This window comes from Podarcis liolepis (genome assembly GCF_965112155.1).
Source record: "Podarcis liolepis genome assembly, chromosome: 3".
Classification (NCBI taxonomy): domain Eukaryota; kingdom Metazoa; phylum Chordata; class Lepidosauria; order Squamata; family Lacertidae; genus Podarcis; species Podarcis liolepis.
In genome coordinates this window covers 3125180-3139560 of record NC_139557.1, presented here as the reverse complement: position 1 = coordinate 3139560, position 14381 = coordinate 3125180, and the positions used below count along the sequence as shown (strand labels likewise).

The 14381-nt window shown below is 46.3% G+C and overlaps 1 protein-coding gene across 11 annotated transcripts in view; it reads left to right on the top strand.

Annotated features, from left to right (window-relative positions):
- The first annotated feature begins 279 nt into the window (after positions 1-279).
- The window catches only part of EHBP1 (EH domain binding protein 1), a 273433-nt gene continuing 259331 nt past the window's right edge, over positions 280-14381 (top strand). For 2 of the 11 annotated variants that reach the window (XM_083495129.1, XM_083495124.1), the window contains exons 1-2: positions 280-369; positions 1745-2171. In XM_083495129.1, the coding sequence (XP_083351255.1) occupies positions 2068-2171 (104 nt within the window). In that variant the 5' untranslated portion in view covers positions 280-369; positions 1745-2067. Of the gene's footprint in view, positions 1379-1744; positions 2172-14381 lie in introns of all 11 variants that reach the window. The other 9 variants (XM_083495130.1, XM_083495125.1, XM_083495122.1 and 6 more) reach the window with 6 other exon arrangements.

The window sequence follows — 14381 nt, the reverse complement described above, 5'->3', positions numbered from 1 at the left end:
GCGTGCAACTTTCCGCAGATGGGCGCCAGCGCCACCCAATGACCGGGCCGTTCGGTGTAAACAACCCCGCCCCGGCGGCGGCGCTGCGAGCCAATGGAAAGGGCGAGGCTGAGGCGAGTGTGTGTGTGGCGGCGGCAGGCGAGCCCGCCCCTTCTCTTTCCTCCCTTTCCCGACCCCGCCCATTAACTTGCGAGGAGGGTTTCGCTTTACCCTCCGCTCCCCCCCCCCGCGCGCCTTGCGGCCAATGATCGACGCGGCCCCGCGACCAATGCGCTCGCCGGCTTGGGGAGGGCTCCCGCCCGTTTTGCCAATGGCGTGCTCCGAGCGGCGCCGGTTCGGTTGCGCCTGCTGGGCGAAAGTTGGTGTGAGGTGCGCACCTCTGGCAGCGGGAGGGTGGCGGCTGTGGAATGCGAGGAGCCGGAGCTGCTGCTGCTGCTGCTGCTTCGGGGTCCCGGAGGAGGAGAAGCAGCGCCGCCGCCGCCGCCGCCGCCTCCCTGGCCGGGGCTTTCTTATTTCACCCTTTTCTGCCTGGAGCGAGGCGGGTCAGCAGCTGCCGCGCGGTTGCCATGGGCAGCCCCAGCCCTGGCCGGGGTGTGTGACAGCCCCACGCAGCCCCTCGCCTGGCCGGGAAGAAGGTAAGAGCCGGAGGCGGCGGCGGCAGGGCGAGCGCCACATCCCTGCCCGCCGTCGCCCTGCGGCTTCTCCGCGCGTACCCCGCCCGCCCGCCGCGCAGCAGCGAGGTCCTCCGAGGTCCCTCAGCGCCGGGGATGGAGAAGGGGCAGCAGCAGCAGCAGCCGAGCCCTCGCCTTCACCCGCGCCCGAGCCGAGTGTCGGGAGCGCCCCTCAAGCGAGGCGGGCAGACACAATGCAGCAGGCGAGGTGTCTCGCGAAGCGGGGAAATGTCTGAAGCTGGAGAGGTCGCCCGGCGGCGAAAGAAGCGGCCTCTGCTCGCCACCCGCTCCCCGAGCCCCTCGCCGGCCTCCTGCCCATGGAGGCTCCCGCTGCTGCTGCTGCTGCGCTTTCCCTTTCCTCTTCCCCCTGTCCAGATGAAGTAAATAGCTGCACTTTCCGTACAGCCCCTGCCCTGTTTTCGTGGCTGGAAAGTAGCGCCACAGATGGAAGGGGATCTGTTTGCTACTCGGTGGAGGAAAAGGATATCCCTGCCCTAAGCTGCTGAAGCTCAGGAAAGGTCTTTTGCCCTCTTGCACCCTCAGTCTAACTGCCTGCTGCTGCTGCTACTGCAACACCAGCACCGCTAGTGTGCTCGGACTTCCCCAATATGCACAGATTCCCCTGTAGAAAGGAGATGAGGGAAGAAACAACTGTTACACCTTTTTGTCATCAGCATGGAAACAAAGAACTTCTCGCAGCTCCCTCTGTGTGTACTATTGGCAGCGCCTCGATATGTAGCCCGGCTTCCAAGAGATGCTGGAGGGTGGCCCTCCTGATTTTTTGCATTTTGTTTAAGTTGTTTGGGAGGATGAGTGTGCTGCTAAAATAACTGATTGGTTTGTTTCCAGACAGACTTGTGGCTTGCATTCCTGAAATTGCTTCTGCATTTCTCTCCCTCTCTTATGAGGGTTTGGTAAGGGGTGTGGGTCTCTTTTTCTCTCTCTCATGTGTACAGTCTTGCGGGTCCATGAATGCCATATGAAAAGCACATAAGAAATTTCCCACAATTGTAACATTATCAGATACAGCACATACAGCCACTGCCTCACTTGAATTCTGTTTTGCTTTCCAGTCTGACAGCCTGAACCTCATTTGAGCCCATGAAGAAGAAGGATGACTCTATGAGGAAACTTCCTTGCACTTGCATTTTCTCCTTGTCGTGGTTCATGATTGTACCCACTCAACAATGTGCTGTTCACTAAAAAGAAGATTTACTCTGGGAAGGGGATATCCGGAACATGCACCCTGAGCATCCTTTCAACATCTTCTGCCTCCATTGTTTTTATTAGACTTACATGTAGCTTGCTTAGCACAAACAAACTATTATACCTGCCTTGCTCAACCTGAGACTTTCTACATCTGTTGGGGCTTTGGCTTTTTTAGCTGCTTGTTATCATGGCTTCAGTATGGAAAAGACTGCAACGTGTTGGAAAACATGCATCCAAGTTCCAGTTTGTGGCCTCTTACCAGGAACTAATGGTTGAGTGCACTAAGAAATGGTAAGTAACATGTTCTGTTGGAATGAGCTGCTGTTACTTGAACATGCTGTTGCCTCTTCAGATGATGATTACTGCCTCTCGTCTCCAAAAGGGACAGAAGGCAGTTTGCAAATTTCCCTTTATAAATGCTTTGCTTTGCACTTATTCTGTCCCTGTAAAAATAATTACTGCTTGTTCACCAGGATTATATGGTCACATCAAGCATTTATTAGATATGTGCAGGTTTGGACAGTTTTTATGCAACTCTGTGAATTTTCTTTGTCTTGTAACACGTCCTTCTAATGTTACCAAGACAGGCTCTCGGTAGCCCCACAAACCTGATACAGTCAAACCTTGGTTCTCAGATGGCTCCGTTTTCGAACGTTTTGGCTCCCGAATGCCAAAAACCTGGAAGTAAATGCTCCGGTTTTCAAACGTTTTTCGCAACCGAAATGCGGCTTCTGCTGGAGTGCAAGAAGCTCTTGCAACCAATCGGAAGTCACACCTCAGTTGTCAAATGTTTCAAAAGTCGAACAGTCTTCCGCAATGGATTGCATTCAACAACCGAGGTTTGACTGTAAGTTGTTGATGCCAGAGGGATATGTAAAGGACTTAGCAGTGCTGACAATATTATTCATTTCTCTCTGCGTATGTCTGACTTCTGCTTTTGTCTGAAAATACTTTCTTTCAACTCTGGAATGGGAACAGCCAAGATTCAGCCTTGGGAATTATCTCAAGTTATTTGCTTAGTCAGACAAGAATTCTGTGTTGCAGTAACCCAATGGGACATAGTTTAAATTAGTCAGAACAGTCTAGCCAATCAGCTGTATGGGCCTGTCCCCCACATACACATTCACTGCAAAGTATGCTTTAAAAACTGGTAGGCTTCTGCTTCTCTTCGCAGTAAAAAAGAATAAAGAAATATTTGCTTTAGCCAATATTAACTTAAAAGAATGCAGTCTCTTTGACAGAATGCAATACCTGTGTTCACTATTCCGTTCTGCAATATCAGTTTAGATAGAGAATACTTGGCATTTCTCAGTAGTGGGTACTGCATATACTGTGTGTGTGTGTGGATGTTTTGGAATAAATAAATAAAACCTGTTTTCTAATTCTTGCTGTTACGTTCTTTGAGTGCAGGGCACTCAAAGAATCATGAGGTTAATAGGAACTCACGAGGGTCATTTAGTCCAACCCCCTGCAATGCAGGAATCTCAGCAAAGGATCCCTGACAAATGGCTGCCTCACCTCTGCTTAATAACTTCCAATGAAGGAGAGTCCATCAGCTTCCATGGGAATCCATTTTGCTGTAAAACAGCGCTTAACATCTGGAAGTTCTTCCTAATGTTTAGTCCTTACTTGCAGTTTGAATCCATGGGGTTGGATCCTACCCTCTAGAGCAGCATAAAATAAGTTTGCTCCATCTTCCATGAGACATCTCTTCAAATTTTTGAAGATGGCTTTCATATCACCTCTCAGTCTTCTCTTCTCCAGACTAAGCATACCTAACTCCTTCAATTGTTCCTCATAAGGCTTGGTTTTCAGACCTTTTATCATCCTAGTCGCACTGCTCCCTTTGTACTTGGTATTTGTGGTCCTTTTCATGCATTACCTTGATGTAACTCTGCAAGGTTATCCCCATGCTGTATTTAGGGCTGTATGGTAGAGTGACTTGCCTGAGGCCCCCTAGTAAGTTCATGAGACAGGGGACTTCCTGATTTGTAGTTCTGTTTTTAGCCTAGCTTCTTTGGAAATGGATTGTTTACTGGATCAACATAATTGTGAAAAAATTGTCTTCTAAGATTGGGGTGGGAAGTTTCATACAAAAAACGTTACTGTTTAGTGCAATTTCTAAAACTTCAGCTGGACTGCATTTGCCACAGTTAATTCAGTAAGTTTACTTAAAACCATCCCTTTCTTAGGGAGAGGGTTGAATCATAAGCAGAAATTCAACAGGTGAACTTTCTACTTGTCCTATACCCACTAGAGGTACTGGAAACATGGGAAGAAAGCATAACAACACAACTTTAAGAATGAGAGAGGACCCATCTGCTGCTGTTTCCCAAGTGTGTGTCTGTGATTTCACTCCACCCAATTCACTGGTGGCCTCTGGATTTAATAAAATATATTCAGTCACTCTGATTCTATGATTCCCAGAAGTGTCCTGGGTAGCCACGTCCTGCTTAGGGGAGGAGAAGAAGCTTTTGACAGCCAAAATTTCAGCTGGTGGTATATAACTTTCTTTATTGGGATATTTCTAGGAATAATCATGAAATTGTTGGTTTTGTTGTTGTTTTTTATTTGTTTACCTGGCATTATTTTAGCATTGCTTTAAAGTCTGCCTTGTCTGAAGGGTTTATCCCTGAAGGGTTTACAACCAAGATCCAATTAAAAGTATTGCAATAGAATGTTGTGATATAACACTCTTCCTCTTTTTACATTGTACTTTTTTAGTACAATGATTAGATCCTGCAGAAGGTCGGTGGTTCAAATCCCTGGGATGGGGTGAGCTTCCGTTGCTCAGTCCCTGCTCCTGCCAACCTAGCAGTTTGAAAGCACGTCAAAGTGCAAGTAGATAAATAGGTACCGCTCCTGCAGGAAGGTAAACAGCGTTTCCGTGTGCTGCTTTGGTTCGCCACATGACCCGGAAGCTGTCTGCAGACAAATGGCCAGTAAAGCGAGATGAGCGCTTGCAACCCCAGAGTCATCCGTGACTGGACTTAATGGTCAGGGTTCTCTTTACCTTTATGCTAATCCCTGATCCAACTTGCGTACTCTGAGTCAGTGTCACTTTGGCTGTAGACACTCTCAATGTCTGAAGTTATGTATGAGAGTGAAAATCTTTGTCATCTCTCATTCTGTCATACATCTTCATTTGATGTGCAGCCAAACTCATTACCAGAGGCAGGACAATATTATTTATTTAATATATTTAGGTGCTATATTACAGGTGAAACACACAAAGTCCTTTACAGAAAAACGAAACAAATATTAAAACATCAAATACAAGCTGCAAAGAAAGAGAGCTTCGTCAAGTCTTGATCGCTTCTCCCTGCAGTGCAATATGGCCCCTAGGTAGCCCTGCTTGTAGTGATTGTGGAGAGGGCTAATTAAGCTATCTTGGGATGAAACAGCTCATTCTTGGGCAGTTCAGCAATTTGTGTGAGTTCATCTTTTTAGGATGAATGTTTGCAGGATTTTTGCCTGCAATAGGGGCATTATTGTTACATTTAGAAAATGTGCCACCTGATCACATGTGAATCTAAGCATGCCTAAGCCCATTCATTTCAAGAGGTTTTTGTATGTTTGACTTTGCATAGACTTGGACCTAACTCAAAGGATATCTTGAATTTCAACTGTTCTCTGTAAGGGGGAGTGAGCAGTCTTGAAATACAGTCCATCTGTGTTAAAGCTAAAATTATAAGCACTTTCTGTGCAAAACTGTGGATGACTATATTTTGGCAACAAAGTGCCTTCTGGATTCCTTTTGGTGTCTTGATGCTTATTTTGGTATGTCGGTGAACAGTTTAGACCTCCTAAGTTAAATGCTATGTGTGTTGGTTTTAGGAAGGCAGGAAAATTGGCCCAACAACAACAACAACAAGATAGGATTAAAATGCTTTCCTGTCCTTTGCCTTTAAGAGGACAAGTCTGCCATGATGTGGCAATTAAGGATCATGATTCTAATGTCTGCCCTGGGGGTCATATTGTAAGTGTCCTTTTGATTAAGACTCTAGCTAACATGATCTTATTTTAATGTACTGGCATTTGAACATTCCAACAAAACAATGCTATTTTTGTAGCAATAATAGACCATTCATATGTTAAACTGACCAACAATGAAGTATTAAAATACACTAGGGAGGAAAGTGGGGTTGTAAGAAAAGATTGTTCATGAAAGTGGTGGAAGGGGTGGGGAGAGTGGTTCAGATCTATTCCTCAAAGATCTGAGCTACTTATGTATGGGTGTGAAAATAATCCTTAATTACTTTGTTGAAGAACTCTTACATTTTCATTCATTTCAAATGAAGCTGCATCTAACTTTTGTTGTCCTTTTATATGTTCATCCAAATACTTCTGAAATGAAGTGGGACTTGGCTGTGCAAAGTTAATGGGAAACTGCTTTTGCTCTACTTTTCTGCATCTTTATAGTTGGCTCTCTCTAAAAATGGATTAAATCATGGCAGAGCCTCATCTGCCCTGCATATAGTAAAGAGATTTTCTGTCTTCAGTTTTAGGGATTTCCATAATTCTTGACCCTAACAATGCTAACTATTAAAAATGGATAGTCCTGGAGCTGATCCTGTTAGTTATAGTATGTCTAAAATTGCCAGCAGGCCATTATAGAAAATAGGATGTTAGGTCTGATTGCAATTCTGTTTTCTCTTCCCCCCACTCCTATCAGCCTCATCATATAACCTACAAGTTATTGTCAAAGTTAATGGGTATTTTGCACTAAATATCTTTATAGGCAAGCCTTCTGTCTGTAGAAGGGGACACTGCAACTCTCAAAGTAAAGAATCAGCCATTGTACACTTTGCTAGCTGTGAACATTCCAGCCTCTTAGGCACAAATCTCGACCCTGGGCAACTGCTGGTGGTCATGACTTGTCTGCATGTGGTCTTGGTAATTTGTGGAAGTGGATGGTATTGTCCAATGTGCTTGAGGTTTATAAACTCTGTGCTAGCCATCTGTTTGGAGTGTGTGTACGCATTATTGTGTGCATCCTATTATTGCATGTGCAGATCTGTGGATTAGGAAAAATCATTACCTTGGTATGCGATCCTCTTCGTCCCACCCTACTTTCTTCTCTGATATCATGACTTCCTACTTGCTCTAGAAATTGTCTGGAATTGTGGGGCTCTTGAGCCTTTTATGAACACCCAGTGATGCTACATGCTGCTAAAACTGTACCTAACTGTAAGCTTTGTCTTATAAGGGGCACATTCTAGCAACTTCGGGAGAGAGAGAGAAGGTTTGCAAGCAGAATATCACGATTGGTTCATTTATTGGTGCTTGCTTTGCCTGCAGTGGCTTCAAGTGTGGGATAGCGCTATGAGTGTATGTGCATCTGAGCAAGAGTGATACACTGCTTCATTTCATTGCAGGGCAGGACATTGGTCTAGGCCATTGGTTTTCAACCGGTATGCCGTGGCACCCTGAGGTGACTTGAGGAACATTCAGGGGAGCCGGGGGAGCGTTCTTCATTAACTTGTAGTCCATATCTTCCTGCATTATCTCTCTCTTTCTCTCTGAGGAGCATTCAGGGGAGTCTGCAGCTTTAACTTGCACTGGCAAAAGAAGTGGGGAAACCCTTTTGAGTGGCTTTTATTTTCTTAAATCTCCATACACACAGTAACAAAAATCCTCCTCCACTTCAATAACTAACAGTTCCTTAGTTTTATACAGAGGGCTGGAGGAATGCAAGAAAATAACCAAGTAGCTTCATGGTTGTGTGCCTGGATGTGTATGTGCTCTATAAGGAGGGATTTAAAAATAACCCTGAAAGTGAGGAGTGTCTTCTATGTTCCTCTCTCCTTCTACACACAACATCCCTATCCCCTTTTCTTTTCTTTTCTTCTCTACCTCTCCTCCCAGGTAACCCCCTCCTCCTTAACAGTCGCCCAGCTTTATGGGGACAGGGAGGACGTTGCAGGAAAGAACCATATTTGCATGTGTGTCCTGCGTTGTGTGTTTCTTGCTTTTCTTCCCGCGGAAATGACAAAATATTTCTGCTTCCGATCTTAATCCTGTTTTGCCCTCTGCACCCCTCTCCCCACTACGTGTACACTAATTTAGGGAAAGGCAGGCTGGGGCTGCCATGTTTGTCAACTCAGCCCTGCACAGCAGCGGTGTTGTTTGTGTTTCCTTAGACACATGCGCTCCCAATTACACACGTGCCAAAAATGGTGCTGAAAAGGGGTGGGGCGAAATGGGGGATTCTCCACTTACTGTAATAGAAACCCAGTGTAAGTGGCTCCCCCAGGGGAGCCGCAGAAATAAATGTGGTTGTCCAAGGTAGCCGTAGACTCAAAAAGGTTGAAAACCTTCTACACTAGATGCTTCCTTGATTTTAGTTCCCTATGCATAAGCTTTCATAGAGATCTATATTTTCACAAGACCTCTTCTGCACGCATGGCTGAGCACTTCATGTACTCAAGCTCATCTGATGGCTCTGCAATATTTCTCCCACGTGCAAAAATACAATGTATCCATTAAGACATGCCAGGAAACGAGGAGATTCCTTTACAAGTGGGTGTCACTTCCTTAATTCACTTCATTTTGCCCATGTGTTGGCAAGCACACGTTATCTTGGAATGTATTTTCTTTTAGCTTGGCATGTGAATTGTAAAATTTAACACTTCTGCTGAATGCTGCCCTTTGAAAATAGAGGGCTCGTTTCGTATCAGTGTGTAATAGTTCCGTATCACTTGCACTTGATTGGAGGTAGTCCCTGCGTTTTAAACTAAATGTATGTAGTTTGGTAAAAGGAGTCGTTCTTGAGTCCAGTTCTTATTAAATATGTTTGCCATAGGTTTTTATTTTCCATAGTTTTTCCACAATTGAATGCTGAGAATAAAATAAAGGAATTCTGTTTACCAGCTTGACCTGCTGTAGAGAAGAGCTCTGTGATCTTGAGTTTGGTGGTGGTGGGTTCTTAGGTCAGCTCACTGTTGCAGATATTAAGAGAATGCCTTCTGCAGGGCCTGGAAGTTGCCAAGTCATAAATGCAATGCAAAATGCACAGTGTAAGCAGGGGGCAACCATAAAGGATGCAAGAAGCTTTTATTTCAATGTTCATATACCATATTGGCACGAATATAAGCCGCACCTTTAAAATTGAAGGAGGGGAAAGAAAAAATACCCAAATATAAGCTTCTCCATTCCTCGCTGCTCCTGGCTGCATATTGGGGAGGGGAGCCACGCTGCGTTGCCGGCGGCCTTTCCCCTTCCTTGCTCTGGGGAGAGGACGGGGGACTACGCATGGGGCGGGTGCTGCTTTGCCATGCTCCTGGCGCGGTTCACCCCATGCTCCTGGCTGCATGCCGTAAGGTTGTGAATATAAGCCACACTTTTCACAGTTGGAATTTGGGGGGAAAGTGAGACTTACACTCAGGCCAATACGGTATTTATTTAAAATACATATCATCTGCCTTTAACCCAATGGTGCCAGGATGGAAATATGGCACATAAACTTCATAAAAACAAAGACAAGAAGTAAAATTGTGCAAAATCCAAATTAAAGCACAAACAGCAGCAACAGATCAACATTCTGGCGTTGTAGTGTACCTAACGCCCCTCTCCAAAGACTTGGCTAAAGTCAAGCTGGTATCTTCAGTTTCTAGTGGAACGAAAGCTAGGGAGTGGCAGGGAAGGTCATTCCAAAGATGTAGGGCTTCTTTGAGATTTTTCCTTTAAAATATCAGGTGGTATAGAAATGAAAGGAATAATGATAATAACAACCAACCTTATTTGGAAGAAAATGGTGCCTAGACATTCCGTTGTGGTGACCATAACCTAGGCTTAAGCTGCCATTTGGCAATAAATTTATATCTGAGGTTTCTAACACTGCTTCCAATACTGCACACTAGATTTTGGACTTGTTTTAAATGTCTTTTCTCTTCTTATCCCCATAACCTTCTCAGCAATTTTGTTATGTGTAGGAGCTTCATATTTAAGAAGTCAGTAGCTTCATTTTAGAAATAGTATCAAATGTATTGTCCAACCCTGCCCCATATGTATGTATCTTCTTCGGCCTGGTCCAAATTTTGATCAGTTCAGCAGCCCACTGTATTAATAGTGCGTAGATTGATGCTTTATCCTGTACACAACTGTTTCTTCTCAGAGAACCTTGGGATACACTCCCAAGTGTGTGTGTGTGTGTGTGTGTGTGTGTGTGTGTGTGTATGTGTATGTGTGTGTGTGTAGAAGACACCAAGAAAGGATTGTATGTTAAGTTCCACGGAGAGCTGTAAGTAGGCAGAGTCAGGGGTCCTTATCTTCTCCCATTGAAGTTTTGCTCTCCAGCTACAAAAAATTGCAGTTACCCCCCGCCCCCCAGGTAACTGTTGCCTGATTCCTTGACTGGCTGATTTAAGGGGAGAGTATGAGGTCCAAACTAGAAGTGATGTACACAGACACACACCAGGTGGCCGTGCGAAGGCAGCGGCAGTAGCTGAGGCAGTCATGGGAATGGAGCCTGTCACACTCTGTTTGCAGGGCTGCTTCATCCACCTTTGCACAGGCAGGCGAGGGGCAGGTTGACTGGTTCTTCCTCCCAGGAGAAAGAGGCAGTCTGCCCACCCATGCGAAGGCGGCGAAGGAACGGGAGTGTGTAGGGAGCAGACCGCCCCCCGCACTACTATTCCAGTAGGGTGCCATCACAGCGGCCTCCCTGGACACGTGCTGCGCACCCCTCCCATGCGCCGGGTGCCACAACCCCACAGACAGTGTGCCACGCCCCAGAACATGTGCCACACTCTCACGGGCAGTGTACCACGTCACCGGGATATGTGCCATGCCCCCACGTGCTCTCTGCCCCCAGTAGCGGAGCATGTAGCTTCGCCACTGCTGAGGCACAGGTGGCGACTTCCCTATACTGCTCCATTGCGGGGTGGGTAGCTGCCTGTGCCTCAGTGGAGCAGTTTAACAATCTCCTACTTGCTTTTCCAGGTTTCCCGCACATCAGCTGTTAGCTGGGAGGTTGAAGAGCCTCAGCAAAGCCCCACTGCGCCTCTGGCTCACCTGTGCCTCCCTGGTGAGCTGGAGGTGCAGCAGAGCTTTGCTGAGGCTGGTCAAGTCTCTCCCCCCACTTCCGGGACCCAGCTGAGAGCTGTCAGCACGCAATTCCAGTGAGTTCTGTCTGAAAAATCCCTGATTAAACCAAGTATGAATTCATGTCTGCCCTTTTTCTCTCTTTTTAAAAATAGGAGCTGTAGTAGGGTGGAATACTTTTAATGTATTTTCTTCTTGGTTTTAATATATCTATGTGTGTGTGTGGGGGGGTTGTTTTTGGTTGTAAGTCACTTTTGAGTTGCCTTGTACTAGACAAGCAGCTAACAGATTTAATCCATAATAATAATGGCTCAGTCCTGATCCCCATAGCATGTGGGGGAAAGGAGGATTTAGTCCTTTCTTATCAGTTTCATTTTTCTGCCCCAAATCTCCCTATATTTTGTGTTTCTTCCATTTGCAAATTATTGCACCAACTGTTGTCACCTTCTCACCAAGCTGCTTGGCAATAGTCTTGTAGCTCAGTCCAGCCTTGTGCAGGTCTACAATCTTGTCCTTGACATCCTTGGACAGCTCTTTGGTCTTGGTCATGGTGGCTAGTTTGGAATCTGGATTGCTTCTGTCGCCAGGTTTCTTTTGTACAGATAGTGTAATGAGCTGGGATTACAGGTAAGACCTCTCCCTTACAGCAGGTTCTTCTAATCTCAGATCATTACATACAGTGAAGATACCAGGTAGCCTGACATCTGGCTCGTTGATAGGGGATCAAATACTTACTTCACTCATTATAATGCACATCAGTCTCTGACTTTTGTCTTCTGGGTTTCTGGGGGTTTTCATGTTGTTATTCTGTCTCTCACAGCTACAATAAACCTACCATTAAATTTATGGACTGGTCATTTCTTCGTCAGAGGGCAAATGGGCAAATTTAGCAGGGGATCAAATACTTTTTTCCTTCACTGTATGTGTGATGATTGGAGGGTTGGGGAACCCACCCACAACAGATTTGGGGAGGTGTTGGGGCAGGGGGGGGGATGTCTTGTGCATTAGCGGCTCTCATTCCCCACCCGCTGTTTCCTAATACAGTGGTACCTCGGGTTAAGAACTTAATTCATTCCAGAGGTCTGTTCTTAACCTGAAACTGTTCTTAACCTGAAGCACCACTTTAGCTAATGGGGCCTCCCATGCTGCTGCTGCACGATTTCTGTTCTCATCCTGAAGCAAAGTTCTTAACGTGAAGCACTATTTCTGGGTTAGCGGAGTCTGTAACCTGAAGCATATGTAACCCGAGGTACCACTGTAACTATTATCCAGGGTGTGTGAATGTATGCAAGGTCAATATTCAGCCTCTTTAATTGTGCAACCTACGCTTGCTTCTTATTCATGAATACAATTAAGTTAAAACTATTTATTTATTACATTTGTATACCACCCATATAACTTAAGTTATTTGGGTGGTTTACAGAGACAAATACAATCCAAACTAAGTACTGTACACTAAAACTCATTGCAATAACTAACCCACAGTTAGATAATTGTCCTCAGTACATGAATAAATACACACTTTTAATGTGTGAGTGCAGACATTAATGCTATTAGCACAAATCACTGAGAAATTTAAATCTTCACTAAAATCAGAGAATCTAGGAAATGAAAATGATGTCTGTTGTAAGCTGCTGCTCTGCTATCACTGTGTGTTCCTTTTGTATTAATCACTCCTAATTTTTTTCTTTCAAAAGTAGCAGCACATACTGGGAAATTTAAAAATGCCGGCCACCGCTTAATATTGTGTTCTAATTAAGTACTTGCTTGAGTGGCTTGAGAGGGCCAAACTAACCCTTTGATAGTTTCACAGATTTGGGTTGTATTAATTGCTGTCCGTGTATCAATGGAATGGACTCCTGATCTCACAGCAAGACTTCCCCACTAGACCCTTCTCCCTGTCTTCACTTGGAATCTGCTCCAGAGGGTTGAAGGACCATGCGGAGCACATGAGGGAGTAAGCACAAGGGAAGTCTGCACATGCCAATTTCTCCATATGTGTGGCTTTAAATATGCTGTTTATCAGTGTGTGCCTGAGTGTCCTGGAGCTAACGTTTTATATGCTAGTAGTGGATGCCTTGTGGATTTAGCAGCTATTTGATTTTCCAGAGTAAGCAGCTTCTGTCATTTTGTACTTGTGTTCCAGATATAAAGTATATTTGTAAAGAATGCTGTAACCTTATAGGATCCAGGAAATGAGTAATGCATGTAAGTGGAGGAGGGAGAAGTAACCATCTGCCTTGGAGGAGGTGATGGTGCACCTCCTCCTTAAGAGGATTTTCCTGGAAGTCTATGATTTGGACCAGGGGTCTTCAAACGTTTTTAGCAGGGGGCCGGTTCACTGTCCCTCAGACCTTGTGAGGGGCCAGACTATATTTTGAAAAAAATATATGAACTGCCACCGGGGGGGGGGGGGAGAGAAGAAAGAGCTGTAGTCAGGAGTCCCCACAGCCACAGTCCCTGGGAGGAGGGCCCAAGCACCGGCTCCAACTTCCCGCCAGCCCCCTTGCTACTCCCTCCCCCTTCCTCAGGCCTTGCCAACGCCACAGGCCTCAACCTGGGCAGGGACAGCAGCTGCCGCTGCCACCGAAGCCACCACTTCCCGGCCCGCCGGCCCAGGCAGAGAGAAAGAGGGCTTTGGCCAGGTGCCTCTGAAGCGGGCGGGCGGGCGGCAGACAACGAAGGGAGTAGGGCCGGGGGCCGGTCCACCGTCTGTCCAGGTGCAGAGGCCTTGCCTCCTTCTCTGTCTTCCCTTGGCCAGGAAACAGTGACTCATCCGGATCCTGTCCCCTGGGCAGGGCGAGAGCGACGGCTAGAGCAGCAGCCGCCCCAGGAAGGAGCCGAGCAGCAGTAACTCATGCAAGAGGAAGCCCAGCTTAAGCTGCAGCCTCAGTGCCAGCCCCACAAGCTCACTGAAGCCACTGGCCCCCTCACTGCTCCCTCCTGCTTTGCTCTCTGCTCAGCCCCCTGCTGCTGTGGGAGCCATGGGTGGCTGCGTGTCAGGGGTGGCTCAATGAATGAAAGGCTGCATTGGATTTTACAGATGCTTGCTGCCCCATGCCACGTTGAGGTAAACACTGACGCGGCCTTTCGGCCTCGGACACTTGGTGGGGTTTTTCAAATGGCTGTGCAGGCTGCATTCGCGACCCTTTCAGGCCGCATCTGGCCCCCGGGCCGTAGTTTGCCGACCCCTGATTTGCACAGTTGAACCCCACCCCCACCTGTCTCTGTTCCTCTAACAGTAGCAGAATACACCTATATTTGTCCCTCTTTTCTGCTTTTTAATTGCACAAAGTCTGGTAATATTTTCAGAGGAGATGGTAGCCTGCTTCTTACAGTTTCCGCACCTTTAGATTAGAGCAGCCTTGCACAAGCAAACCCAGCTCACTTTGCTGCCTTCCTGGAATTGTAGAAACAATAAAATAATTATAGCCCTATGCACTTCCTGCAGAAGAT